The sequence below is a fragment of the Conger conger genome, chromosome 10 (assembly GCF_963514075.1).
Source record: "Conger conger chromosome 10, fConCon1.1, whole genome shotgun sequence".
Classification (NCBI taxonomy): Eukaryota; Metazoa; Chordata; class Actinopteri; order Anguilliformes; family Congridae; genus Conger; species Conger conger.
The window spans coordinates 31,632,239-31,646,637 of NC_083769.1; the positions used below are offsets into that span (position 1 = coordinate 31,632,239).

At 42.0% G+C, this 14,399-nt stretch overlaps 1 protein-coding gene across 2 annotated transcripts in view; it reads left to right on the top strand.

Annotated features, from left to right (window-relative positions):
- The window catches only part of dnmt3bb.1 (DNA (cytosine-5-)-methyltransferase 3 beta, duplicate b.1), a 33,434-nt gene that overhangs the window by 7,962 nt on the left and 11,073 nt on the right, over positions 1-14,399 (top strand). For both annotated transcript variants that reach the window (XM_061257762.1, XM_061257764.1), the window contains exons 3-9: positions 7,637-7,787; positions 8,732-8,823; positions 9,926-10,078; positions 10,944-11,099; positions 11,621-11,779; positions 12,225-12,332; positions 13,176-13,317. In XM_061257762.1, the coding sequence (XP_061113746.1) occupies positions 7,637-7,787; positions 8,732-8,823; positions 9,926-10,078; positions 10,944-11,099; positions 11,621-11,779; positions 12,225-12,332; positions 13,176-13,317 (961 nt within the window). The remainder of the gene's footprint in view (positions 1-7,636; positions 7,788-8,731; positions 8,824-9,925; positions 10,079-10,943; positions 11,100-11,620; positions 11,780-12,224; positions 12,333-13,175; positions 13,318-14,399) is intronic.

Below are 14,399 nucleotides of genomic sequence, written 5' to 3' on the forward strand. Positions count from 1 at the left end.
CTCCCTCACCTTCATACATTGGGAGATCTGTACCTCCAGTCAGAAGCATTGTGGGTGGGATTATTCAGTACCGCTGTGATACAGAGGGAGCCCGGACCGCTATGGCTCTAAGATGTGGAACAGCGACATTTGTTGTTGACTAATGCCACGTAGGAGATCGCAGAACCTAGCAAAGTCATCTTGCAGCATATTGGGTGCAACAATCCAATTGCTAAAAAGGAACATTTCACCTGCCCACCTCGGCTAGTAGTTTACTTCACTTCTGACATTCCCCATTACTTTTATTTAGCAGATGGTCCTATCCAGAGGTACTTACAACACAACAATATGCAACGCATGTCGCTCAGGATAGAGCTGTCTAATGCATTGATCCTGCCAATTTATCCTGATTAACATGAGCCATCCAGTAGTCTACTAACAGCAGACCTTTTCCTATAAGAACCAACTACCCTGCATATATTTTGCCAGTTGTAACATAACATTATAACATTATATTTAATCTCAGAAATATACCACGTCTTTTTAATTATGCCCTCCCGTTGTGGCTAAGATCATGTAAAATTTGCATTGGCTGTTTTAGCACCTTTGTGTGGAGTTTGCATGTTCTCCCCGTGCTCGTGTGGGTTTCCTCCCACAGTACAAAGACATGCAGGTTAGGCTGATTGGAGAGTCTAAATTGCCCATGGGTATGAGTGTGTGAGTGAATGGTGTGTGTGCCCTGCGATGGACTAGTGACCTGTCCAGGGTGTATTCCTGCCTTTCACCCAATGTATGCTGGGATAGGCTCCAGCCACCCTATGACCCTGTCCAGGATAAGCGGGTTAAGATAATGGATGGATGGAGGCTATATTTCCCTGGAAAGATTATGCAAAACACACTGGTTATATGAAGACAAAACTTATTCTGGGCATGCAGCCAGCTTCCGATTCATCACTCCAGGTCCCGCTATCTTGTTGTGCAAGATAGGAGACATCACTGCCCCTTCTTCATGCATCTTTCTCAAAGAATCAAACTTTAATTTTTTTTTAGCAACAGAAAGCACTCTGGTTCATACGTTATACGCACAACGTTAATGAAAACTAGTTGTTGCACAGACATACAACACCTACGCCACATTGGAATCATTCTATTACTATTCCACACGTAATGTGCAATCCCCCAATTGATTTGTACGTTCCTGCATATTTGATCTTATTTCACTTTGGTACTTGTTCCTCTGGGTTTGCCATAGAGGACAGTGATTCCCCATTTACTTTTCATTAAACAATCTAATAATTAAATAATCTAATAATTGTTATAATATTTATCATCATAATCATAATACATTGTGTAATAGTAAGTGAATAATAGTACATTGTGGTCTTATCCTGTCCTACATTACTGGTATTACTAGTGTTGGTGCCTGCTGCTATCTCGGGTCTTTAACTCTGCCACTGCTGTCAGAAATTCTCGGTCATGGTCCATTTCAGTCAAAAACCTTCACTGGAAATGACATGCCCCAGCTACTTTACCTCCCGCCAAGGTACTTTATGTCCAACAGCTCCTCTATATCTATAGCCCAGCCAGCCCTCTACACTCCTCTGATTATGACAAACTCAACAGCCGTTCTACCACTCTCTACTCAGTGGGTGACCCCGGCCTTTTCCAGGCTCTGGAACCTGACTCTCTACATACCTTTGAGGTGAAACTAAAGGCACATCTCTTAAACCAGGTGTAGAATGCAGACTAAATGTTTCTAACCTGCTCTAACTAGTCTTTCTGTGTATTTCCTTTCATTGTCACACTTGTGGCACACGTTACTGCATGGGTACTGCATGGGCAGTGCATAGAATCTGTAACCTCTACATTAACTACAGGGATGTAAGTAGTGCCTCGAACCACCCTGACCATGGCAGGTGAAACCAACAAGCCAGCAGTTTGCAACCAAGCATCGCAAAAGCTTCTCAAAACTGCTGTGCACAGGTGGTAACCCCACACTTTATAGTGTCTCAAGAGTGATGTATATACTGTAGGTCTTCTAACTTTGACCTTAGCAACAGCTTCTCTGACCTGTCCAGTCTGGTGACAATGCTGTAAAGCCTACTGCCATGACTTAGCCTGCCTAACTGGAGGGGGATCAAAAAGATCAGAGATATGCTAATGTTTTCATCCCTAATACTCCAGGGATGTCATGGTTAGGCAACAGGCCTGGTGTTCTTTAACCATTAAAACCCCACGCTTACGGATTACTTATCACAATACTGCAATGTTGAATGCCTTGTTGCTCAACGTGGTATGTCCAATCCATTTGCTGAAGAGGAGCTTTTCCCGAAAATTCTGTGAACGGAACGGAACATCATGGTTGACAATCCTTTGAATAATTGGGGGGTCTACCAAAGCATAAACTGAGAAAGCTGATGTACTGTTTTTTCATCATTCTTTTTAATTCACCAATTTCTGACTTAACCTCCTAAGACCCGCACTCTTTTTTGGTATGCATTTTTAATTTCTATTTGCTATTTGGGCTTATTGGGACCTGATAAGTATAAAAACTAAGCATCATCTTTTGACATGATGTAGTTTTTGAGAAAAATGATGTCCACATATGTTAAGAATTAAGTATTATGGTTGTACAGACCAAAATGAGGAGTGTGTACACCAGGTCTTAGGAGGTTACAATGGACCAATTGTTTGAGTTGCCTATGGGTGACATGCTCAGTGAATGAGTAAGCGTACCAGCGCACACAATTTATCTGGGGCACTGAGAGAGATGGCTGAGCGGATATGCAATGGGAAAGTTGCCATGGTCACCAACCCCAATCACAACCATCAAAACATTTTATGGCACTTTGCTTATTGAAGGCCACAGGAGAGTAAAGATGTGTTGTGATTATACTGTCTAACCAGCAGGAGGCATGTGTGTGAAATCAGCTGTGTTTAGTCGCTGTGGCATTGAAATATTATTTATTTCTTTATTAAAATGTTTTAGTAACTGGCTTGAGCCAACCAGTAACATACATTTTTTACAGATTGCTTGTTTTATGGAATCGTTTGCAATATAGCATAAAGCACAATGTGCATTTGAGAATGTTATTCTTCATGGCATGCATAACTACAGTATTTCTGACATAATGTGGCTTAAGAGGGTGCATCGTCAAAATATGAGATGAGTTTAATTAATAAAAAATTAGCTGTTTGTTACAATTCTGGGATTGCAATTGTGGTTGGTTGGACTGAAAAGCATCATACATAGGGGTTTGAGAACCACACACACAATCGCTGGCTATTCAACATTTTATGCCTCATTTGGATTAATGAAATTGCCCATGGCATGTGGTATTCCCCTAAAACCACACTCAGTTCAAATGATCTCCTTCTCTATGGCATCATCATGTTTCCTTATTTTAGTTTAGCTAATTATAAACAAAAAAAGACAGATATGCAGTGTTTAACGGTGTGAAATCTGAGGCTTTTGGCTTAGTCTCTATTCCTTTGTGGGAGTTGTGGGTGAGAGACATGATGGGTGTTGGAGATCCCAGAGTTGGCTGTCCAGCAGCTGCTTGGACTCACCCTTCGTGTTCTTTTCCCAGCTTGAGAAGGTGATCAAAGCATGTAATCTGTGATCTCCAATGGGATTCTCTCTACCTCTGAGCTGGCACTGAAGGAAGATGCTGAAAGGGCCCCAGCCACCTGGCCTATGGCCCTGCTTCAGGACTTCAGGCCTTTTTTTCATGCTCACAAAAGCTGACTGAAATGGAGTCTTGTGTGGGCCCCTTTAGGAATGGGTGGTGGGGGGCCTAGCATAGCACAGCACAAAGGCAAAATGAATGAATGACCCCCAAAACCACCTCAGCCCCTGCAACCCGGCCCCTTCAGAGAGCCTCACCGAACCCCTGCTGGGGCAGTGTGCGCGTGTGTGTGTGTGTGTGTGTGTGTGTCTGTGTGTGTCTATGTGTGTGTGGAATTACTGAAAGAAAGCAGAGGAAACAGGAGTTGAAGGTCATGTGCTGGTGATAACTGCTGCATTTCCATCAGTTTAAACCCCTACAGCAGAAACAGGGGTCTCATTGAATGTGCTTCATTTGCACCGTATAGTATTTGCATGGGATTTGGTTTTTGTCTTTTATTCTCTATCGGAGCCCACAGCTGTCTTTATCCCAACTGAAATCAGTACACTACGCCGTTGTCCTTGCATGCAATATGCATATATACAAGGCACTTACTGTATACTCTCCCTCTCTCTCATCTACAAACGCACATACGCACACCTGGCTATTTTTCAATAACACATTTATGGTCATAATTTATTGGAATTATTCAAGTTTTTCTATGCATAAGCTTTTTTGTTTTGTTTTCGCCACCGTATTTGTTAATAAATGCAAATTAAACTCTAAATAATGGATTTAGGCATTCACTGAATCTTTCATCTTTCTGTGACAGCAGACTGCACGAACCAGCAAATAATTTGTGGAATTTAAATAAAATGATGTTTTCTATTATAGCAAACCATTTCCAGGAGATTATATGTGGTCTGTAGGAGTATGGGAGGCCAGGAGCTAACATTTAATTTCAGAACACTCTCACCTCTGAGAGAGAGGGTGTGCTCGTATACTTCAGTGTATGAGGCTTGATACAAGTCAGGGATCTGTACAGTACCTTCACTGTGACATTACCATCAGCTTCAAAGGATGAGGCTTTGTCCTGTATGATTAAAAATATTCTGCAGTGTAAAATTATTGACAGCTGCTCTGTAGTGTCTTTTTGCATTACTGAACATGCATAGTTTTTTAAGCATATAATTATAATTCGTTTGGCAGAAAGCATGCTATGCAGGAGTTTCACCTTGAAAATATTATACAACAAACATGCTTAGTCATTACTATGATACACTGGCAACCTGTGTCTGTCTAACTTCTGCCATCTCTGGACATTTCTGGGCATTAATCCAGCAGTCTGCAATAGAATGTTACAAACCTGCCTTACAAAGCTAGCCAAAGCAAAATATCTATCTGTTCCATCCCCACCAAGCCGAAGCTGGCTACCCCTTAACTTTGCTGCATATGAGAGCAAAGCGTGCATTTTTGCTATCAGAAATGTCTGTCGAGCATTTCGGTATACTTGCGAGTAAACTCTTGACTGTTTGAGTTATTGCTGTAGTTTCGAAAGAGACGCAATTGCAGTAACTTAGCTACTAACTTAATACAAATGAAAGGCTTGCGTGGAAAGCGACTACTAAATGAAACAGATGTTTTATAAATAGTATTAGGCCACGGTTTCCTTAGCTGATTGCTGTCACAGCTATCACACGGTAGTCTGCAATATGGTGTTACAAAGCGGTTATGATAGCTAGCCCGAATAAAATATCTAGTTGTTTCATAGGTGGGTGAGCATCGTCATCTTGGGGATGTAGGCGGGGTTGAGAATGGGGATGTATACATTTTTTTGATTGTAAACAAGAGGGAAGCAAGGCAAGAAATCCTGCATAGTATGCCTTTAATTGGAATTTTCCTATCCTAATATTTTTAATCTACATCCTGCCTTTTTATCTGTGATGATCTGCAAGAACAGGCACTGTTGAAGGGTTTGTTTGTTTGTTTGTTTGGTCTCTTATTCTGGCCTTTATGCCATCTAGTGGTGAAAGAGAATTCTACTGTTACTTTGGGGGAGCAGCTCACTTAGTGAGTGAGTGATTGTGTCACATGATTGCTTTTGGGTTTGGTTGTACTGCCGCAAGCGCCGAACCTATGTTATTGTCACACCAGATCGAGACACATACCCTCTGCCAGGTGGCTGAGTATTTGCATGCAGTAGAAAGGGGAGAGGAGAGACAGATCAGTGATGTGCATTGCAGTTCAAGGGGGAGGGGAAATTATGTTCAGCTGAGTTCCAGTCCTAATCTCTTTAATGAGGGAGACAGTTCTCTCATGCTTGGAGAGGCTAAACACCCCCAGGTGACCTTGCTGATCTCTCTCTCTCTCTTTCTCTCTATCTCTCTCTCTCTCTCCTATTTTTCTTTCTTGTGTTCTCCTTAGATACCAGGTACTCTTTCTGTATGCTCTCTTCTTCAATTTCAGCTCTCCATTTTACATTTTACTTGACTTTACTTCCTCCTTGATCCATACTTTCTACTTCCTGCCTGTTTTTGCTGTTGCCATTTCTCCATTGTTCTGAATCGGTAAAGCTGCAAAAGCAGAGGACCTCAGAGTGCTTCATTCCCGTCATTCTGGAGGTAACTGAACCGTAAGAGACAGGCAGCATCTAAGGAGCTGTGAACAGGAAAATGAGGCGAGTGTTACTGTAAGACAAGCCATGGGTGCAGTGTTGACTGATTTCTGACAGTTTGCTTTGGCTGCACTGCATGCTGGGTCGAGTGGCTTGCTGTGGCACATGCCTGGCATGCCCTCCAGCAGGCTGCGTTGTCCCTGCGCAGAACCTCACTTCCTGTGGATGGACACAGACCCACCCTCTCTCCCAACACTCTGACCTCTCCCGCTCCCCTCTTCCTAATGGCTGAACACACCTTTTTTGTGTTTTTTTGTTCATTTAATCTCTGTTATTTCATGTTGTCAGTGCTTTAATTTATTTCTTATTCAATCATTTTTCAACAGTTTAAATTGTGAAATTTTTAGCCTAAACATTTTTTCATTATCTCTCCAAAAATAATTTTAGAGGATGAACTTTTCTAAACATATTTGTAAATATACTGTCTATCTGCCTGCTCAATAATTGGCTTTAGACATGGCTTTAGCATTGCTGTTATTGATAATATGATCACTGTAAGATCATATATGAAAAGGAAGGCATACACCAAACCAACTATTGCTTCTCATCTCCTTCCTGAACTTGGCCAACCCCCCCCCCCCCCAATCTGCTCCTCCTTTCCGTTTCCCTCCTCCCCTTACCTCCTTACATCTGTGTTTAATAACTTCCCCTCTGTCTCAAGGGCAACTTCACACATTCAGATGTGGGAGGGCATTGTGTGTGTGTGTGTGTGTGTGTGTGCTCTCATACACACATTAGGAAATCCCAGAAAACCCTTGTATGACTGAGCCATATGCCATATTCTCCTTCCTCCTCTGCACCTTGTTTGTGTGTGAAAAGCATTTCCAACCAGCCTGAAACATATTTATCAGGGATCTCTCTCTGTTGAGATCCTACATTCAAGTTGCAACACGGCAGATATTGGCAGGTCTCCTACCCCGGGGTCTTTCACTGTCAAGGATTTGAGAAGCCAAGAAAAAACAACCAAATAAAATATTGAGGTTGGCTGTGTAACAAGTTTTGTTTTCTAAACTGAAAACGGGGGGAGGTAGATTCAATTGCTGTCGATAATGCAGGTGTTGGGCTCAGGTGTAGATGGGAAGGGAGCATTGATTTTCCTTCCCTGCAGGTGGCGCTCCACATGATACTTGCTATCATTCTCCAGGGTGTCTGATGCATGATCATAACGGCAAGGATATGTCTCAGTGAAGGCACAGGGAAGATACCATCTGATATCATAATATGAATCGTTTTACACCTGCAGTTTTTGCTGTGAAATGTTTCTGGATCGCATTTTCTAACTTTTAGAGAACACACATTTATAATGACTCTCTCTCTTTCTCACTCCCTCTCACTCTTCTCTCTCTCTTCTTTCTCCATCCTTATCCACTCTTAGGCTGCCGTGAATGGAGACATGTCTGCTGTGGAGAGTCTGTCAGAGAATGACAGTGGCTTGGGGATGAATAATGAGAACAGCCCGCTGACTGCTGCTGACCCCCCTTCACCATTCAGCCCCAGGCAGAATGGAGGCGCTGCCTCCCCCCCAGGTGTGAGCCACCTCCCCCTGCAGCCTGCTCACCCTTACCCAGACATGCCCCAAGCTGACTCATAAATCACTCCTCTAACCATGAGGAATTTACCAGGAAAATAGGTGGTACAAATCGCACATAATCGCATAATTACCAATAATGATTACCTTTCATTGTGTGTACTTCCAAGGAATTTTGATAGTAATGTTTTGAAAACAATAAGTCAGAATTGTCTAATTTCCTATGAATACAATTACACTAAAGTCATAATCAAGCCAAACCTTTGATGAATAGATAGGCACTTCAATGTATAGGTTATAAAGGAGGTGTTTCTAAGTATGTCAGTTTTCATAATTACCTATTTTTTTACCGGTGGTAATTACCCAATTATGTGCTATTCTTATGACATACTGTATTTGCATGGTAAATACCTAGTACTTAGGGGACTGTAAAAGGAAAGGAAGTGTAAGCCTTTATTTTTTATCTAGATTTTTAAATAAAATAAGATGCAACAAATACAATTAGTAGAGATGCAGTTTCTTTATCAAGTTCAAATTAAATATACAACCTAAGTAGATGCAAGTTAAATGACAGAATAAGCAGTCCATTTGGGATTTTGAGCATGACAATTTCATAGTCATTGACAATTTCACTCTCTACCTAGGCCCCAGATATCCTCAACAATAATCACAATTAAGTCTGATATGTCCCCCACAACACATAATACTTTTGTACTGTATAATACCTTTTAAAATATCACCTATATGTCGCCTTTCTAGAAAGTCCATCAATGGCAACTAAATCTCTTCTACAATTGTAATTGCCCTTTAACAATCTAGATGTGCCCTTTCATTACAACATACAATGACTTCTTAATGAACTGGCTTAAGCTAGGTTTGGCCATTTATTTACACAAAAGAAAATCTTATGAATTCTCTCTTTGGCTGTCCCTCTTTTGACAGATACAGATATGAACCAGCTCTCAGGTGGCAGGAAGAGGACCCGCAAGCGCTCTGAGACTGAGGATGAGTGCCTCTGGGACTCCTACAGTGAGGTATGTTAAATAGAGATGTACATGTATTCGCAAATTTGGGTCTGACTGCTTACCATTACCAGAAGCATGAGTCTTACTCCTCACCACATACCTGTGGACTTGGGAAGGCAGGAATTCACTGAACAGATTCATTGAACAGAAATGAGGAAATTCAATGCTGCAGGGCAAGTTAGACTACCATGGAATCTAGAACAGACCAATTTGCAGGTGTAATGTAGGATTTAGACTCTACCTGCCAATTATAAGTTGAGTGAAGAAGGCATTAAAAGCCAGTATTTTCAGCCTGGGCAAATTGATGTGATCAGTACATCCAGTATTGTATAGCATTGTGGGGTAAGGCTGTATATGTGAAACGGGATTTTGAACAAGAGAAACTACTAGTTTGGCAGGGAAAGTAAATGTGAGCAATCATTATACAGTTATAACCATATCAACAATAAAAAGAACAATATTATGTGTTTCGCATGTGAAAGCAGCTATGTGCATGCATTGTTGACAAATGTATTCTTGGTGCAGATTTACATAGAAAGCTGGCATTGTTCCATGTTCGTAGAGACGGTTGAGATAATATGGACTGTAAAAGTGAGCGTGCAGGATGGAGGTTTTCATGACAAAAAGGGGACAAAGCAGTTAAAGGGAAAATGTGTGTGGGGCATAGATGGAGGAATATGAACAGATAGGGAACAAAGAGTGTTTGGAGATGAACACTGGGTTGAACAGATTTCTTTTCTAACAGGTTTTGAGCAATGATATTATCTCATGAAGATGAGATGACTTCCCCCTGCTAGTGTGAGAACATCCGATTGCTGCAGGCTATACCGTTTCAAAACAACCTGGGAGATAATAACAAAGGAGAGAATAAGTGTAGGATTGTTTATGGATCCAAATAAACACGCCTTCCCTTTTAGCATTTCTTCCCACTTATCAAATGGTTCTAGGTCTCGAAACTGGAATACTCGTCTCGGGCTGTCTGCCTGTGAAACAGCAGGATGAACTGGTTTTAACTGTCAGAAAGATTGTCCTCTGTCCTACATTGTTTTTTTCCCACCAGAAAATACATGGTGGTAGCTAACATTTGATGTGTCATTGATGTGGTTGACAGGAGGACAAATCTCGGGCCGGAGCAGTCTGTGAAACAGGCCTCAGACAGCGGCCACCTCCCAGGACCATTTTCCAGGCTGGCTTGACGCCACACAGTAAGCCCCGCTGCCGTGACCGAGGCCGGCAGGGCAAGCAGGAGCGAGGCAGTCCTCTGGTGAGACATGTGACGCACCAACGCAGGGCATAGCAGTCCGTTTCATGTGACGCACCAACGCAGGGCATAGCAGTCCGTTTCATGTGACGCACCAACGCAGGGCATAGCAGTCCGTTTCATGTGACGCACCAACGCAGGACACAAGAGCAGTCAGTTTCATGTACTCTCAGCAATGCAAGGCACAGGAGCAGTCAGTTTCATGTACTCTCAGCAATGCAGGGCATAGCAGTCCATTTCATGAACTCTCAGCAACGCAGGGCACAGGAGCAGTACGTTTCATGTACTCTCAGCAACGCAGGGCACAGTTTCTTAGCAATGCAAATCTATTGTGTGTCACCCAAAAAGTGCTCTGAGAACACAGGTCTTTGTTGTGGCAACTGTATCACAGGGGCTGCCCAGATGGCAACAAAAATGGCTGACAAAAATCTAGCAAAATTCTTATGTGTTCGATACAAATCATATAATTAACACATATGGCAGCAAACACACATACAAAATATATGTTAGATTATAGGAAGGTCTGACAAATATGTCATAGAAAATGTACAAGGCACAGATAAGGGCTAACATTCAGTGTATGTGGTGAGAAATTGTGAGACAGAGTTTACTGTATATGTGAACATACAAAATTCAGTCTTCACCCAAATAGATGTTTTTGTATTGTGATGTCCATTTGTACCTGAAGGGTAGCTTAAATAGCCTTTAAACTGCAAGATCTTTGCATTAGTTTCATGTTTCAAAACATGTAGTAAGTAAGGTAGAGCCTCAGTCAGTGGTAACTATGAAATCTAGTCAGCTTAAAGCAGACTGGGGGAATATGGTGGGTGGAGATGCAGCCATGGTTCTTATATTGTGTCACGTGCAGTGCCAGGCCTTCATCGGTCCCTGTCTCATGGCCGGCGGAGTGGTGGAAGGCCCTTCCCTGGAGCTGCTGGAGCAGGACTCAAAAGACTCAGCGCAGAGCAGCGCCACGTCTTCCTCTCTGGCTTCTGCCGAAACCGCCAGTCAGCCTGAGTACAAGGTAACAGAGGGGCCTGCCCGCCTCCCACACCCCAGACCAGACTGATGTCTTTCACCTGCTTATTCTGTTGGCAGAGCCCCTGTTCCCTGTAAAAAGCCATTTGTTAGGTACAAAAATATATCTGACCTTTGGCTGACTCCCTTCCTGATGTTCCCAGAAGGACTAACCTCAGCTCTTGTAGAAATATACAAAAATCAGATTTTCTTTCCCATGAGAAGCGGATTTATGCATACACCTGTTTAGCATTATGTGAGGGGATTTATATTGACACAGATTTGCAGCTGGATGATTTCGATTTTCAATGAGTTAGAAATAACAAAATGTTGCTGTCAACAAAGCGTACCTGTAGAGCACGTTTGAGCCCTTGTGAACAGATGAAGCAGGTGCAGAACAGCTGTACAATCACGTTGGCCTTGTTTGCTCATTGGCACCTGGTGCGTTTCTTTACATATGGAGAGCTTAATGTGTGAGCTGTCTGCTCAACAGCTCTTTCTCTCTGCTGTCTCCGCCCTCCCCTCTAGGACAACAAAGGCTTTGGCATCGGGGAGCTGGTGTGGGGCAAGATCAAAGGCTTCTCCTGGTGGCCGGGCATTGTGGTGACCTGGCGAGCCACGGGCAAGAGGCAGGCCTCCCATGGCATGAGGTGGCTGCAGTGGTTTGGAGATGGCAAGTTCTCAGAGGTAATGAGGGTAAACTTTGCCAGTCCTCTTATGTTATTCCAGGGTAAGGGACTGTGTGTAATATCATTATTATTATTATTATTATTATTATTATTATTATTATTGAAGCTATATTGTGCATTTAATCTCAAGGTGCTTTACAGTGAAAGGGAAGGGAAAACTTACCTCAGCAGCCACCACTGTATAAATAGCATTTTCTCCTAGAAACCTCACCACAGATAAGCTGAGGTGGAGAGGGAATTTATCAGCCATCAGCCACATAATTATGCTGCTGGGATGAGTAGGTAGCTATACTGAGAAAGAGAGATTGGGAATTCCATGTACATGTACACTTTCTTTGTTTACTCATATCTCATATGTCTGTCTCTCTCTCTCTCTCTCTCTCTCTCTCTCTCACACACACACACACACACACACACACACACACACACTCCCTTGCTTGTAGGTTTCTGCAGACAAGCTTGATTCCATCACTGCCTTCCCAAAGTTCTTCAACCAGGCCTCCTACACCAAACTGGCATCCTATCGGAGAGCCATCTTCCAAGCTCTGGAGGTGAGAGGAATTATAACTGAGAGGCACAGGGGAGGCTGGAGAAACTGAGAGTGATGTCTCTTGCAAGAGACATTATATCGGTTAGGGTGCACACAGCAGATGTAGGGTGCATTAGCAAGCATCCCACTGATACATTACAAAACATTGTGGCTAAATTGGTTATGCCTTGCTTATGGTCGAATGTGTAGACAGAACCAGTTTGGGACATTTCAGAGGAAAGTATGAGAGGAACAGTATGCTTGTTGTGGGTCATACTTGTTGCATGTTGCATATGTAGTTTCCATGTTCCTGTGTAGGGTATGTGCTGTAATGTTTTAAGAGTAGATGTGTTTTAAATGGAACAACTAAGGTTGAAAACAAAGTGACCATTCAAGTTATTTTAAACAGGATAGTTGTTGGTGGAGTTGCAAACTTGTCTTCTCCAACAATCTTGTATTGTTTCTGCTGTAATAAGTGTTTGTAATAGCTGCAAAATAATAAGAAAAAAACAAGTCAAAACTAGTCTGATGGCTGGCAACTGGTTTATATTTGTCTCACACTAAAATTGAAAGACCTATCCAGAATCTTTATCATATGTCTATCTCAAATTATATCTAGAGATGTTTTGTGGTCTGTGTGCCATTGAACATTATGCTTGATTCTGTTTGTCCGTTTGTTAGTCTGTCTAGTTTAACACAGCTGGTTGAGGCTGAAGATTTGTCTCTGTGTCAATTGTAAACCCGTTTTCTATTGCTTTGCTTCAGGGATTAAAAAGTACCAGTACTGCCTGTTGGACAACCTTAGCCTGCGCATTCACGTCTGTCTGCCTGTCTGTCTGCCTGTCTGTCTGTTTGTGTTTGGAAGATGGCCAGCATGCGTGCACAGAAGACATTCCAGCCATCAGAGTCGGACAACCCAGAGGACCAGGTGAAGCCCATGTTGGACTGGGCCAATGGGGGCTTCCTGCCAAAAGGGTCTGAGGGACTCAAACCCACAGAGAACTCTGGTATAGTGGTCCCCTCCCTCTCACTGTCACCATGATCACAGCGAGAATTTAACCTGAAGTTAACACGTTGAGCCAACTTCAAAAAATGATCATTAATTCCTATCTAAACATGAGTGGCACAGGTCCCTGCTTATACTGGGAATTTGCATGTGCTTATTTATTGTAAATGGTTACATAATGTCTGCTGATATTTCACTGACAACCTACCCTGGAGCCTTAAAAAATAACTCACAGGCATATCTCTTTCTCTCTCTATTGTGTCTCAGTACATTGTAAGGTTTGTTAATAGATGTGCTTTTGCTTGTCGTAATATGAAGTCTGTGGCCTTGTTCCAGATCCCAGTGCACAGCGTGAGGACCTACCTAAGGCTGTATTTATATTTTAAATATATATTGGGATTTGCCTTTCACTAGATACAGTGTTGGCAATGCTATGTTCCTCTTTAAAGCATTATCATGAACATTATATGTGTGCAAGGAGAGCATGGCATGGAACAAACATGTATTTATTTCTGTGTGTATTGCTTGATTAATGATTATGTCATTAAAATAATATTTTGCGAAGTAATTCTAAAGTTAGCTTTAATATGTTATTTATTCTTATCAGACAGGAATAGCTAAGCTACATAGTTTTTGGAAATGGTATGTGCAGCAATATTTTGTGATATTGGCTTCAGTTCACTTCAAAATATCAGCTTTGTATATCACATTGTGTTAAAATCTACTAATGTCAGTCAGTTCAAATGTCAGTGCTTTCTAATCTTTATCTCCTTTATCTGAATTCAGGCATGAGGAAGGAAATGTATTGAAATAAATTTGTGGATTTTGGAAAATGCTGCAAAATGCTCTAATCGTAAATAGAATTATCAGAATTATCATATTTGAAAAATATATTCTGTAATGTACCTTTTGCCGAAACGTGATTATGTGAAATGTGCCCTTTGGGGTATCTGCGGTTTTCCTTGATTTATGTTGTCCTACCGCTTGATTGTGTCAATGGTAGCCAAAAACCCCCAAACAGCTAGTTTCACAATGACTCATGGGCCTACTCGGTAATGAGATATGAATGTTTCAGGTAGTTAA